The 14,558-nt window shown below is 51.4% G+C and overlaps 2 protein-coding genes across 6 annotated transcripts; both read left to right on the plus strand.

Annotated features, from left to right (window-relative positions):
* The first annotated feature begins 365 nt into the window (after positions 1-365).
* Positions 366-2,393, plus strand: LOC108921611 (cortexin-1-like). The gene is made up of 2 exons (XM_018731141.1): positions 366-441; positions 1,562-2,393. Exon 2 carries the CDS (start codon positions 1,892-1,894, stop codon positions 2,153-2,155), a length of 264 nt encoding a protein of 87 aa, XP_018586657.1. The 5' UTR covers positions 366-441; positions 1,562-1,891; the 3' UTR covers positions 2,156-2,393.
* Positions 2,394-3,799: 1,406 nt separating this feature from the next.
* On the plus strand, positions 3,800-13,804 carry LOC108921609 (ceramide synthase 2-like). Of its 5 annotated transcripts, XM_029249288.1 has the most exons (12): positions 3,800-3,854; positions 4,065-4,257; positions 6,389-6,559; positions 7,340-7,457; positions 8,789-8,907; positions 9,085-9,142; positions 9,426-9,476; positions 10,219-10,311; positions 10,711-10,839; positions 11,316-11,422; positions 12,554-12,710; positions 12,811-13,804. In XM_029249288.1, the coding sequence occupies exons 3-12, from the start codon at positions 6,390-6,392 to the stop codon at positions 13,003-13,005; spliced, it is 1,197 nt and encodes a 398-aa protein (XP_029105121.1). In that variant the 5' UTR covers positions 3,800-3,854; positions 4,065-4,257; position 6,389; the 3' UTR covers positions 13,006-13,804. The 5 variants fall into 5 exon arrangements, with proteins under 5 accessions (XP_029105121.1, XP_018586650.2, XP_018586651.1 ...); XM_018731134.2 differs by lacking the exon at positions 3,800-3,854 and having other exon boundaries at positions 3,882-4,257; XM_018731135.2 differs by lacking the exons at positions 3,800-3,854; positions 4,065-4,257 and adding an exon at positions 4,294-4,762.
* The last annotated feature ends 754 nt before the right edge of the window (positions 13,805-14,558 follow it).

The following is a 14,558-nucleotide window of genomic DNA, read 5'->3' on the forward strand; positions in this document are numbered from 1 at the left end:
TTACTCTGCCCAAAGTGCAGTAAGTGGAGGGAGCAGGGGACACGGCTCACTCGCCATCACCTGTTCTGTTCCGACAGCAGCTCCTAGAAGTCATCTCGGATCCGTGTGTGTGTTCCGCACCGTGTAATCGAAGAGCAAGTGACGCGGTGTGTGGAAAAGTGTCTCGCCACTTTATTGACACCTGTCCGCGTGTCACGTTTTGAGAAAAATCCCGCATATGGAGCCGCGCACCGCAAACGCACACGGGCCCTCCCTCACGTCCTGCTAGTGTGTGACGAGGAGCGGAGCGCGTCCCCTTTAAGGGTGGGGGGGTCGTCCTCGCCGATCCCTCCGGAACAGGTGGGCACCCCCCCGAGCCCGCGCTCCCGGCCCTGTGGCGCGTGGCTCTTAAAAAGGCATCCGCTGGCGTTCGCGTGCCTCTCCGTCCAATCTCAGCGCAAGGTGGGTGAGCTCCTCCTTAATACGATACACACTCTCTGTCTTACACGTGAGCAGAACTCTTTGGCCGCTCTGTGCGAATATGGGAATGTGTGTGTGTGTGTGTGTGTTGCTGTAAACATGTCAATTGCTGCCAGTGTGTTGCTACTGTACGGTTGTAGTGCAATGTTACAGTGAACTTTAGTGAAATTACTTTGCCGCTGCACCACAGACACACTTTCACAGTCACTGACGTGTGTCCAGGTCATAATCTCACAGTTTGTCCTTTTCGTCATGTCTGACTGTCAACACCTAAGGGACAGGTGGACAGCGCCACATGTCCATATCGTCGCAGTTTGGACTGAGCCCATTTACTGTAAACCCTGGGTGACAGTGGGTAAAAACGAAGCTCAGCTGCGTCCGCACAAGTCTCGGTAGTCGCACCGACTCTGTACTCTATGGACAGAGGGACAGATGGACAGATGAGTAATCGAATCATTTGTGTCATTCTTCATTTGCTCGGTTTGCGCTCTAATTCCTTCTCTTGTGAAGTTATGAAGAAACGGTGTTATTTTGGGTTCGATTTTCTTCTCATCAGCAAGATCGGTGTGTTTTCAGCGATCGGTGAAATCGGTGCGTTTCCGGTGAACGTGTGCTTTCCTCCAAGGGTGAAGATTCACTTCATTCGTGTCGCTCGCTGGCACTTTGACGTGCTCACTGTGTTCTCCGTGGGACTGAGTGCAAGTTCACGTGTGTGTGTGTGCGTGCGTGCGTGCGAGCTCTGAGGCGACTGTGGTCCCTCGCTCGCTCTGATGTAACTGCGCTTCAGGTCATGAGGCGTTGCCATCTGTCAGGGCCTCCATGTGTGCTTGGCACCGACCTGGACCGTGGGCAGGAAGTGCTGTGTGATGTCCTGTGCTGCACCCCCCTCCTCCCACCCCCTTCCACCAACATGGACCTCTCTCTCATTGGTTCTTTCCAGCAGAGAGGGACTGGACGCTATGTATGTACGTGTGTGTATCTGTGTACGTGTGTATATGTGTGTGTGTGTGCGTATACGTGCGTGTACGTGTGTACGTACAGTTCCACTCCTGCTCCACAGGATGCCGTTCGCATTTCACTGATGGGGGGGTTCTGTTCCCAGGGCCTGTGAGGCGGAGCAGTACGGCCATTCGCAGAGAAGATGTGCCGGACTCGTCAAGGTGGTCCAGTGGCCTGACGGGTGGGTGGTCCGGGGGTCTTTTCCACACCCGAGAGAAGAGCATGTCAGCGGGATCCCGATGCCCTGGCACCGGCTTCCAAAGTCCCGTGTCATAGCGTGTGATTATAGCGACGCGATACACCGACACACCGATGCACCGAAACTCATGCATTGGAACACTGACACACTGAAAGTGACGCATTGAAACACTGACGTGTCCACTGCCCCCGTCCTCCACCCCCCGAAACGCGCTCTCCCACGGACCACGGGGACATGGGCGACGCTCCCATGCTGGAGTTCCCTCTGCAGCACCACGCGCCGTCCTTCCCCTGGACCCCAACCAGGGCTCCCCTAGTGGGCGGAGCGGAGCAGAACGCAGCCTTCGTCTTCGTGGGCCTGCTGCTCGTCCTGCTCGTCTTCCTGCTGGTGCGTTGCTTCCGCGTCCTTCTGGACCCCTACAGCAGCATGCCCGCCTCGTCCTGGACCGACCACAAGGAGGCGCTGGAGAGGGGCCAGTTTGACTACACGCTGGTGTAGGGCGCCAGCCACCAGTGCACCGGTCTGGAGACGCCGGAGGCAGCCGAGATTGTGAAGATACGCACAGGTGCACCAGTTTCCTAACGTATGGTCCATATTTTCGGAAGCAAATTAATATTTTCATTGTATTTGTGTTAAAAACGTGGGAGAAAACATAGTTCGGCAGTGCTTTCGACTACCTGCGCTGCTACCTCACAGCACCTGAGTGGTGCGAGAGGACATGGGTTCAATCCTCGCCCCCCCGTCTGTGTGGAGTTTCCTCTGGGTGCTCTGGTTTCCTCCCACATTCCAAAGACATGCCGTTCAGGTTCACCCATAGTGTGTGAGTGACAGAGTGGGTGTGTATTCTGCTGATGTATGGATGAGTGAGCCAGTGTAAGTAGTGTATCCAGCAGTGTAAGTCATTGCGGTGAATAAGGTGTGTGGGCTCATAACACTACATAGAGTTCAGTGGAAGTCACTTTGGACAAAAGTGTCTCATAAATAAATACATGTAAATGTACCTTTGGACATCCATTACCGTGTATCCTCCGCTGGTGTGTGCTGTCTGCGTGTTGCCGTTTGTTGGTACACTGTTTTCACCGTTGTTGTTGTTACTGCTGTGAAGTAAGTGGAATTTGATCAATAAATCGCACTTCTCTTCCACTTCCTGTCCCTCCCCGCGGGCTTATTGACGGCTCTTCTAAGGCGATTGCAGCTGGTTTCCAGGGCAACCGGAGACGCGGCGGCCCGAGCTCCAGGTGAATCTTGTCGGACCGTTTTCCCCAAACAGGACGAAGTCGACTTTCGATTCGCTCGCATCCCTCTAACGAGGGAGACACTCAGCTGCTCGTGTTCCAGGACACACGAGCTCGTTGTTCCGCGGTCCATGAAGCTGCACCAGACCCCAGTGATTCGACATCCTGCAATATTGCCAGCTGTGAAGATGTACGTCATAATAATAATAGCAGTAACAATAGCAACAATCACCGTGATGAGGATCTGGAGCTGTTGTCCAACATGAGACAGTATGTCCTGTACCAGGCCTCAGTTCACGACCCCGGTGCTGACGTGCGGCTCCACGGCGGTGTGACAATGACGCGGGAATGGAATGTGGTCAAAGAAATGCGTTTTTTCAGCCCTGCTGCCGCTGCTGCCGCTGCTGCGGGTGCGACTCCTTTCACCTGCCGAGACACGTCCGCTTGCACGGTTGCTCAACCGCCTGTCCTCCAGCTCCCGGTTCCCAGCCATGCAGTTTGTGCGGAGGACGCCGCCCCCGGGGACGTGCGAGTGTGAGCGACTGGAAGTGACAACCCTGCCTCTGCGTGGTGTGACCCGCGAACCAACGATATACTGCGTGCGTCACGTCATTTCAGCGGCGCCACCCAGTCTGCCCCCGGACACGACCGTTCCCATCAAGCGTCTAACAGCATGATCCTCCCTCTTCTGTCCGGAATGACTTGGACGCGCAAGCGGAGCCTCCCGTACGCAGCGAAACTGTTACGGTTCCTGTGCGCCGGTTGGTTTTTGGGGCCTATCCCTTATTTTCTGGTCCCGTGTTGTCATTCAAAGGCACCGGTTCAGGTTCAAACTCGGTACGTCATTTTAGGACACTTTTTTTTTAACAGGCGCAGCAGGTGCTGTAGGTGTTAGAGGTGCCACCTCACACCGGAAGGACCAAGGTTCAAATCCCACGTCCTGCTGTAGTCCACCGATCGAGGTACTTGAGCTCTGAACCGATGCAGTAAAAATATATAAATCACCGTAAGTGGTCTTGGTGGTCTTGGGGAAAAGCATCTGCGAAATAAATTAATGTCAATGTGAGGCAGTGTCCCTGCGAGGAAATGAATACCACGGTAAATGTCTGTATGGACATGTGTACGTGTTAATATTGGCTCCGGCTTCAGCTTCCTGCTCGGTCCTTATTTAGGCCAAAGAAACAAAACCGGAGAGACAGGAAGGGCCCCGCGACAGCAGCGAGGGCAAGTCGGGCCTCGACATGTCACCCCCCTCCACCCGTCGGGACGCGACGTGACGCGACGCGCCGTAAACAGGGGAGCGTGTGAGCGGTGGAGCTCGTGGCCCAGACGCACCGCTTTCCCACGCGCTCACAGGTGTCACAGGTGCGTGCGTGCGTAGGGCCGCTCTTCGCTTCTCACCGGCGTCTTTGTCGAAGGACACGATCGCCATAATATGAATTATGATGAGCCGAGTCCACATGCAAACGTCGCGGAGATGTGAACACGGGGTCAACGGGGTCCCGTGACTTTAACTGCAGTCAAATCATGTAAAACCTGAACTATTACGATAATATCTCAGGCCGCTGTCAGTGGACTGAAACAGTCGGAGACGCTGCCTGCGATAAGGTCGCTCCGGGACCCGGCGCGCACACGTGACGCTCCAGGCGCGCTCCCTCCTCGGCGGCGGGGCGGCGGGGCTGCGGCGCCCGTGTTCAGGGTGTTGGGTGACGCCGCTGTGCGTTGCCCTCTCGTCGCTGCGGTAACTCTGTGCTGTTTGGTAACCATGGCAACTCGAGGAAGTGTCTTTGTTGGTTGCACTAAACAGCTCCTTCCTGCACATGAGTTTTACCGAAAAGGAGAAGCACATCAATCATCATAAAGCCGACAGGTAAAAAATTCCCTGCTCCCTCTGTCAGTGTCAGCCTGCGCTCCGATACCGCGCTCCTTCGGCTTCGGTCGGTCGCTCGGTCAGTTGCTCGGTCAGTTATACAAGTACTAACCCTAACCTTAACCCGAACCCTAACCCGAACCCTGCAAGTGGCCTTGGACCAAGGCGGCTGCGCAATAAGTCATCAAAGTAGAAGTAATTCAGTCCTTCGGTCAGTCGGTCATCTGCTCATCATCATCATGTCCTCAATCACGGAGGTCACGGCATGCGCGCGGCTCGCAGTGTATCACAGTCACACACCGTCACACCAGGCTCAGTGTTTCACTGCTCGTATGAGCGCGCGCGCACTCACACACACACACACACACACTATGGAACTGATCGCCACTTGAAACTCGCTTCTCTCGTTAACAGCAGCTGCACGTCGCGCGCTCCGGGTCTCCGAGCGTCGCCAGGGCAACCGGGGGGGGAAGGGGGACGGGTGGGCGTCGCCGCGTGTCGGGCGGAGCCGAAGCGCAGAGCGCGCGGGGAGCAGCGCGAGCGGAGCCTCAGGGAGCGCGCGACGGGCTCGCGGCGGCCGCTTCTACCTCAGCGGATCTTCGGCAGCAGGTTCGTCGCTTTTCGCCGCGTTTCGTCGCTCGAAATGTCCCGTCCCGTCCCGTCCTGTCCGAACAGATTCGTTCGTCACTCCTTCTTTGTACTAGGAGGACCCTAGAGCGAGGTACTTTACCACATGATTACTCCAGTGAAATGAGCCGCCGCTGTGTATAAATAACTCCGTTCGTCGTTTTGGAGAAAAGCGGCACAGAAATCGTGGACATGATGATTTATTACTCATAATTTATTCATTCTTTTCTCCGAACTAAAGCCGCTCACGCTCAGGGTCCGGCGGCTGCAGCTGGAGGGGATTCGAACCTGCGACAGCAGCGCTCAGCGGTGTACACTGTACTGTACTGTGGTGCTGGAGGAGTAAAGTGTGGTACGCAGTTGAGTGGCACGTGGCTGGCAGCTCCAGTAATATAGTAGTACAGTAGTCTAGAGGAATAGAGTGCATAGAAGCGCACAAGCTGTTCTCTCTGCGTTCATGTGGATATTTATTTAAATATTGAAATCTGCAGTGTCGGCCGCAAGCACGTTTCCTTCTGTGCGTGCGTGCGTGCGTGCGTGCGTGCGTGCGTGCGTGTTCCTCTTTATCCCCCGACAAAGTGTGCCCTCGCACACAGTAATGTTCATAAATAACGTCCTCTGCCGTCTCTCACACACCTTCACGTACCGCTGTGCTCTGCGAAATCAGAGCTTGGGGACCCCCGCCCCCACCCCCACCCCCACCCCCGCCGCCCAGCAGCACATGGACTCGCACCTTCCCTTCCGGCCGGCCGACGCCGTCGGTGCCGCGTCCGAAAGCAGTCTCAAAGGCCGCGCTCCAGGTAGTGGGAAACGCGGCGGGGCCCGGCCGTTGACGCCCTCCTTCCGTACGCGGCTACTCGGCGACCCCTCACCTTTGTGCGTGCGGGATATTCAATTATGGATGCTCTAGCTGTTATTCACGTTCGCCATCGAACCCTTTGTCATGTGACCCGCCGACGAGACGCCTTCACTGTCGCCGCTGTGCTTCGCCCGGTGCAGGATGGAGCTCTTGGATCAGTGGTTATGGAGGCAGGAGTACTGGCTGCCACCTGGCATCACCTGGCAGGACATGCAAGCCGGAGAGTCTGTTCGCCACCCTCGGCCTCGCGACCTTCTCCTCACCCTGCCCCTGGCGCTGGGCTACATCTGTCTTCGCCACTTCTTCGAGAGGTGAGCGTTCAATGTCACGGTGACGCTCTGTGTGACCTCGGTGCAAATGTTTCCATTTCTGAGTAACCCCACCGTTGTTAGTTAGGAACTCTGGGTGTTAGGAAAGCCTGTGTGCGTGCGTGTGTGTGCATGCGCGTGCAAAAGTGCACATGCAGGCACGTGTAGGGCACGTAAGTGCAGTGGGCTGTACAAAGCGCGCCGCCAGGCAGCGGGGAAAGCTCTCTTTACCGCTGAAGCAGCTGTTTCCAGTGGAAACCGGAGAGGCCGGCGCAGAGCCGCAAAGTCGCCGAAGCGTCCCGCTCCCCGTCGCCCCGGTCGCTCCTGTCTCCAGCCTCATTAGCGCCGTGATAAAGTTACAGGCACACAAACGCGTAGAACAACAACAGGAGGCACACACGCGCTCTCGCATAGCAGCTGTGTCACCGCAGGTCCTCGTGCCATTGTTTACCTCCCTTATGTGGGGTGGCTTTGGAAACTGGAACCTTCCAGCTCAAATCCCCCACTGATGTGTAAGAAGCTGGTAGCAGAATGGTTATGGAGCTTATAATGAAAAGGCTGCTGGCGCAAGCTCCCAGAGAGGAACCTTTCTGTTACCCGGATCACGGGACCTAACCTGAATCGCTCCGGAGAAGTATACGGTGGTGAAAACGAGTGGAGATGGGTCACTGCCGTGCTACTTAACTAAGTATACATTTAAAGAGCAAAGTGTGTGCTGCGCGCAGTTTGCCCTTGTTTCCCAGTTCCATTGCCTGCACCCTCACCTGTTCCTCTGCTCCGCAGGTTGGTGGCGCTTCCCCTTGGCAGGTGGCTCGGCGTTAGGGACCGGGTTCGTGTTCCACCCGCTGCTGTTCCTGCGCTAGAGACCTTCTATACTGACCGCACCCATCAGCCTTCCCAGGTGAGCCCACCGCATCGATCCTATAGAACAGCATCGAGCGGGGTGTCAGTCGTGGCTGTCTTTGAGAGACACGTCACCTGTTGTCTTTCGTGGATTTCGTGCCAGAAGCCGTTAATATGTCGCGTGTGCCAACTGTCTAGAACCCTCATGGCATGATTTATGGGTAGAAACCCCCTCTACGTGCACTCGAATCTCCTGGTCAGATTAGATCTGGACATGTGCTTTCTGTCAGTGGTGTCTTTCTGCGTTCAAATGCGTCATGATCACATCGGTATTTGGACGTGAGCATTCTAAGAATGACATTGTAAGAATGCTCATGTCCTGAAACCAGTCTAGATTTCCTTCTATCAAGGTTTTAGGTAGGAACTTTCTTTCACACGTTAACGTTTTCGTTACTTCCCCTTAACTAACTGCTCAGCATGTGTGAATTTTCCGTGATTGTCCTTTACAGAGCCCACCGTATGTATAACTGCGTTACGTTTAGGTGGCCTTCTCCCAGTGTACAGGAGTGAATTGCCTGTTGCTCGCAGACTCCGTAGGCGGTGACGTCGTCACCTGTAACCCGCAACATGAGGGCATGCGTATGTACATTAGTCTTTCTAGAGGGCTTCTCACTCAACTCTGGGCAATTTTCGTTGCTCTTCTCGCTGTCTGTTCTTGGCCAAGTGTTGTGAAATGGAACGTCCGTCTCTTCCTGTGCGGTGGGGCCGGGTGAGGCTGGCATCCTGCCCTTGTGTTATTCCATCAATCCATCCAAACCATTGCCCGATTTGCAAGCCGCACTTTTTCATGAAGCGCTCACTCTCCTTGGCTGTGGCGCTCGTGGAAATGGGGAGGAGCCAGGAAAGGGGGGCGGTGAATGAAGCTGCTGCTCATTTTTCAGACATGTAGCTCGGTGTGTTCCACTCTCTTCGTTCCTCATCCCACAATCCTCAGCGCACTTGACGCGTCACTGTTGCCTGCTGCCTGGTAACACCCACAAGCAGTTAGCTGTCACAGAAGAGCACCTGGAAACTAGAGATGGGGCTTTTCAAAGGAAAGGCGGTGATGCAGTCGGGAGGGATTCGATCGGGGGTAGACAGAGGGCTCCACGCCGCCTGATCCGGCACCTCCATCCTGCCCTCCAAGTACTCGTTGTATCGGAGTTGTTCCAGGGAAGGCTCGTTGGAGTAATTTCCGTAGTGATGAGCAGCTGAAGGTGCCCCGACGTGCCATTGTGCTGACGGGTGCTCATCACGTCAGTCACGCTTGCTGGAAAGAGCAGGGTTCGACGGATGTAAGCAGGACCCCTCCGTGACTGCGGTCTCCTGTTTTTCTCTCTCTGACATCAGACAGAAGTCCTCAGTCTGGCCAAGCAATGCGACCTCCCATACAAGCAAGTGGAGATGTGGTTCCATCGCCGGAGAAACCTGGACAGACCGAGCAACACCAAAAAGTTCTGCGAGGCCTGGTGAGTGTTGTGTGTTGGCTGCCTGCTTGCAAGTGATAATCTTTTACTCGCCTCATTTGGATTGCAAAGGGATGCTCATTTACTGTGTCTGTCACAGTAAGAGTCCCTCATGTTCATACATGGGGCTTCCATGTAGTTTCCTCCTTTCCTGCAGTAAGGACAGCTCTTGTTTTGCAGCTGGCGGTTTGCCTTTTACCTGGTGGCGTTCTCAGCTGGACTGGCTTCACTGATTCGTGTCAGTAGCATCACTGGGTAACAAATCTAACACAGAGGACTTTGTGGATGTTGGATCCGTTGTTTAATAAGTTTACTAGTACCTTACAGTTTTTTTTTTTTTTTTTTTTAAACAATAAAACCAAAGGGAAAAAGCTGATCCCACTTACACTGAAATGCCCGTAGCAGTGCCCGCTAAGGATGGAGCAGACCAGCATGTTGACATCCTGCCCTTGTGTTATTCCATGGTGTGTGTAAGGCAGTGTAAACACAGTTGTATGACCACCCATCTTCTTGCCCCACAGAGCCCCTGGTTCTGGGACCTGAGCGAGTGCTGGAAGGGGTATCCTCTGCAAGTGGGTACATCCCTACCCCCTGCCACACAATGGGAGGAAATGGGCTAATCTTTGATCCCCAACAGCCACACGATGTATTGTGTACATTCTGTGGTTGCAGATGGTTATGTAGCGGTGCAGGTGGTCAGTGCTTTGTTTGACATTTCTGTGGGAATCTCAAAAAATGTCCTCTTAAGACACCGAAATTGACAATAAGCCCCTGTTCAGCCAACCCTTCGTATGCCTCGACGATAAGCCTTTGCCTGACAAATTTAATTTTAGGTGTTAATTCATCACGTTACTTGTCCGGCCTTTTCGCCCCTCAGAAACATCTTGGTGGACAAAGTGGGTGGACATCTGCTTGTGTGTATGGACTGTGGTTATTCACATGCTACGAATCACGCCTTAATAAGGGTGTTTAGTAAGTTACTTGGGTATTATTCCTTAGCTATTGCTCAGATGGTCTTTTTACTAAACTGTCGTATTAAAACTGGCGAAAGCACAACCATTTCTTAGAGCCCCGCTGTCAGATGAGTCATAATTCCGGATTGTCGAGCAAGTTGACCGGTGAAATCAGCCGTTTTTTGATTCTGTTGTTGCCTTGCAGTGCTTTTTCTGAGTCTTCGATATCATCGGACTTTTTTTTTTTTTTAGTTTTGCATGTAGGCCCACAGAAACGATGGCTATGGGCCTGGTGTTTTTGGCTCTGCGTCCGCTCTGTGGGTCTTGGGAGGCTCAGGCTCCCGTCTCTGGTTTACTGCAGGAGGTGGAGCCGGCTCACTACTGGTACTACGTGCTGGAGCTTGGCTTCTACTGGTCACTGCTGCTCTGTGTGTCTGTGGATGTCAAGCGTAAGGTGAGGCCCTGTTCCCAGACCTGCCACTTTATGATGTACTCTGGAGCTTTTGGCCAAGTGTTCATGAGTGCTAACATCGCTTGCTCTGCAGCCCAGTCCCTGGGGTGTTGAATGTTCACTGGGGAGTGTGTGGGCTTCCCTAGGTATCCCTAGGAAAGAACACTGGAGTGTGTCCTGCAGTTTCCAGTGACATCTGACTCTTGGCGTGTCCTTCATAGTGTTTCTGCACCAGCACTCAGTAGCAAGCCTAATTACAGTTTTCTATATGGTGCTCTTGAAAGAAATATGACAGCAAAATATATTTAAAAAAATTAATGCCAGTAAGGAAATGGAAACAATGCCATTGTGTTTGCTTTTTTTGACACTTTTATTCATCTTTGTTCCCTGTATTGACTCCAGGACTTTAGGGAACAGATCATTCACCATGTAGCTGCCATTGTCCTGCTTGGTTTCTCCTACTGCTCCAATTATGTGCGTGTTGGCACACTAGTGATGCTGGTGCACGACTCCTCGGACTTCCTGTTAGAGGTGAGAGTGGGTCAGGGGTCCTCCAAGGCTACCATTCACTGTAGATCCCCTCCTTAGGGGCTTGGAGCAGCTCTACGTGACAGATGCTCACTGTCAATGCTTAGGTTATACGATCCAACCTTATTCATGCTATCATCCATTGTCAATTTTATGGCACTTCTGTAAATAAAATGCACCTCTGGCTTTTCAGATAAAATACATATGTAATTTTTGGACAACAGTTGAATGATTAATCCTTCTTGACTTTTGGCCTTAGGCATGTTCGTTTATAATGTTAAATGTCATATTTCCACTACTGTACAACAGAAAAGCTTCAATTTTTCTCTTTGGAGAAGGCCCAGGTGGAGCTCTTGTGATGCCCGGTTGCAATTTCGTGTGATGAGGGAATGACTGACCGATAGACAGGTTTTCTGTCTTGTGTCTTGTCCCCCACCCCGAAGACAGACCTTCACTCTGTGTTCACGTTCTCTCCACAGTCCGCCAAGATGTTCAACTACGCAGGCTGGAGGAAGACTTGTGATGGCTTGTTTGTGCTTTTCGCAGTTGCCTTCCTGGTGACACGTCTGGTGGTGTTCCCCAGCAAGTAAGACTGAATTATTCTTTGTCTTGCTGTTACACAACTAGCTGATTATTCCCATTACATTTACATGGATTCATTTATCAGATGCTTTTCTCCAAAGTGACGTACATCTCAGAGAAAATACAATGTGTTCATTACATTAGGAGAAAGAGAGACTTGGATGCAGACGTGTGATTCTTAAGTAAACTTAGTTTGTTTCTTTCCACTTGATGCACCGATGTTCATCGCTCAAGTAGATTCATAAAACTCAGAATAGACGAATCCTGATAACCTTCCTACAGATATATATATATATATATATATATATATATATATATATATATATATTTTTTTTTTTTTTTTTTTAAAAAAAGGTACACAAACATTTACATATAATACAGGACTAGCGGCTGTGTAAAGGCTTATCTGGGTATGATGTTAAAGTCACAGTATATGAACATTTACAACATACATGAGCTGGAGAGATCTTGGGCGAAGTGAGTCCGGAAAAGGAGAGTTTTCAGACCCTTCTTGAATCTAGATAGAGTTTCTGCAGTTCTGAGTGACAGGGAAAGGTCATTCCACCACAACGGAGGCAGAACCTAGAACCACCGCGCTTTACTTTTCGTGTGCGGGACCACCAAATGAGCAGAAGTAGACAAGCATAGGGGTCTGGTTGGGGTGTAGCGGTTGATCAAGACCTGTAAATAGTTGGGAGCAGTTCTATTGATGCATTTGTAGGCAATAACCAGGGTCTTGAATTTGATTCGGGCAGCTATAGGAAGCCAGTGCAGAGAAATGAAAAGAGGAGATACGTGGGAACGCTTTGGCAAATCAAACGCAACTTGTACCGCGGTATTCTGTTTCGGCTGTAGAGGTTTGATGACAGTAGCAGGAAGGCCACGGGAGAGAGTTGCGGTACCCAGACAGGATGTCACCTTGGCCTGGACAAGTAGTTGGGCAGAGTCATTATTTCAGGGAAGAGGTATAGGAAGTGAACTATATGGGCTTTGCTAAATCTGTTTGCATATTGGGTAATGTGCAGTTATGGTGTTTGAGGACCAAGGGACGCTGTAGCTAAGGGGAAGAGAGACTTGCTCTCAAGACTTCAGACTGGGTCTTTCGGTCTGACTACATCCTCATCTTGACTTCCAGAGTGATCCACACAACCCTGATTCTTTCCATGGAGGTCTTTAAACCCTTCTTTGGCTATTACTTCTTCAATGGCCTCCTCCTGGTGCTACAAGCGCTGCACATCTTCTGGGCGTGGCTCATCCTACGCATGGTCTACAAGTTCCTCTACTCAGGCAAGGTGAGCCACCCCACCCCACGTTACCAGGTCTTGGGCTACATGGCAGATTGGGAATGCGCTGCCTGGAAGTAATTGCTGTTCCGTGAATACCGCTGTGCAGGTGGAGCGGGATGAACGCAGCGATGAGGAGAGTGAACCTGGGGAGAACGACGAAGGGGATGGAGAGCATCCGCAGTGGGAGAAGAGGAAAGGCGCTCTCAACTCTAGGCTGTCTGTACTGGCCAATAACTGTGTCATCAGCAAGCTGACCAGTCAGAGGTGCAGCAAGAATGGTATGGTGCCCAAGGGCAGGTAGAGCCTCTGCAGCCTCAGAGGGGGCAGCCTGGGGAGTGTGGACCAGTAGATATGGGTTTCTTTACTTTTGTTTGCTTTTTGAGAATCGGGAGTGACACACGTGACGGAAAACGTGTCGATCCGAAGCTCCAGTCGCAGTCTGTGTGCAGAAGGCCTCACACAATCTGCTTCGTTCCAGTCTAGTCTCCAAGCCTGCGGGGGCCAGCTGCAGGTGTCTCGTGGTCTTTATCACCGAAAACAATTTAAAACACTGAACAGATTGCTCAGCACAAGCAGTGGGAGGAAAATTGTGAGCGAGAACTTTGAATAAATACATTTATTTATTGGACAGGGTTCTTGTTCTGCATTAGACTTGCATGTACACATTTAAGCAGTCCCTTCATTTCAAGTTTCATATTAACACAATTAGTGTAACTGGATGACTACTAAAAAGTACACGGTGTTTAGTACTCTTGGTGACACAGGTAAAGTATGCCTGTAGCTAAAGTCTAATATGGAAACTTCATTTGAATAACTGCCAATAATGTACTTTAGTCCTGTAAAATGAAACGATAGCTGAAGATGCTGCTCAAAGACTCAAAGCACTTCACTATTAGAACTACTGTACAGTATATATGCAGCAAATATACGGAATTTTATTCACGTTACTATATGTAGTGGGACTGGAACCAAGATAGAACAGTTTTCAATGCGGAGTGAAAACGTACTTCTAATTTAGGCTTTTCGTTCTGCTGCTACTAAGAGGCCTCGAGTGCGTTTACCCCTTTTTGGATCCCTATTGTACGGGAATGAAATGAATGAGTAGCGAGTAGCACCTCCCGGCGAGTGACGAGAGCAGCTGCACACGCCGGTAGGGTTGCGCGCTCGGGTTTCTTCGTGACCACTTAGTGCCTTCGTTTGTGTTTCAGCAGGCTTGTGAAGACGTGCTTTACTTTCACTTGGCTTTTTACGCATATAAATAATTGTGTGGCTCGCCGTCATCCTTTTCCTCATATGTACTTTTACTTCACAATAAAACCGTCTTCTTTTGCATTTTCCGTCTCTTCGTCCTGCTTTCGTGACCGAAGACCTGAAGCACACGTTGAAACGGAGAAACCTTTTAAAAGTCGGAGGAGTCGGTAGAGTTCCGAGAAAAACAGGTTCACGTACAGGATCGTGCATGAATAGAAGAATAAGCAACAGCAAAAGGAACAAAGTGTACGTGGTTACGCGAGTACAGTAACGTGTAACGCTCGCTCCCTTCGTCCCAGTCAGGGTCCCGACGCTCCGGGGCCTATCTCGGAGGAACTGGGCGCGCCAGTCCATCGGAGGCTATTACACTCAGCCGCCATGTTGCATGTATAAATAACATTCATTGTACATAAAAATGCATGCAGTTTGTAACTTAACTGCATAGTTAGTGGAAAGAAGGCTTTTCACACTTTACAACACAATTGCGTTTAATTTCCATGCAGAGCTGGACAGTTGCATTGCTTTGTGTTCTTTACTTGTTCAAATGTCTTGGCATATTGTTCTATTTCGGTTTTCGATCGCATAATACTTGATTTAGCAGTC

This window comes from Scleropages formosus, chromosome 25 (genome assembly GCF_900964775.1).
Source record: "Scleropages formosus chromosome 25, fSclFor1.1, whole genome shotgun sequence".
Classification (NCBI taxonomy): Eukaryota; Metazoa; Chordata; class Actinopteri; order Osteoglossiformes; family Osteoglossidae; genus Scleropages; species Scleropages formosus.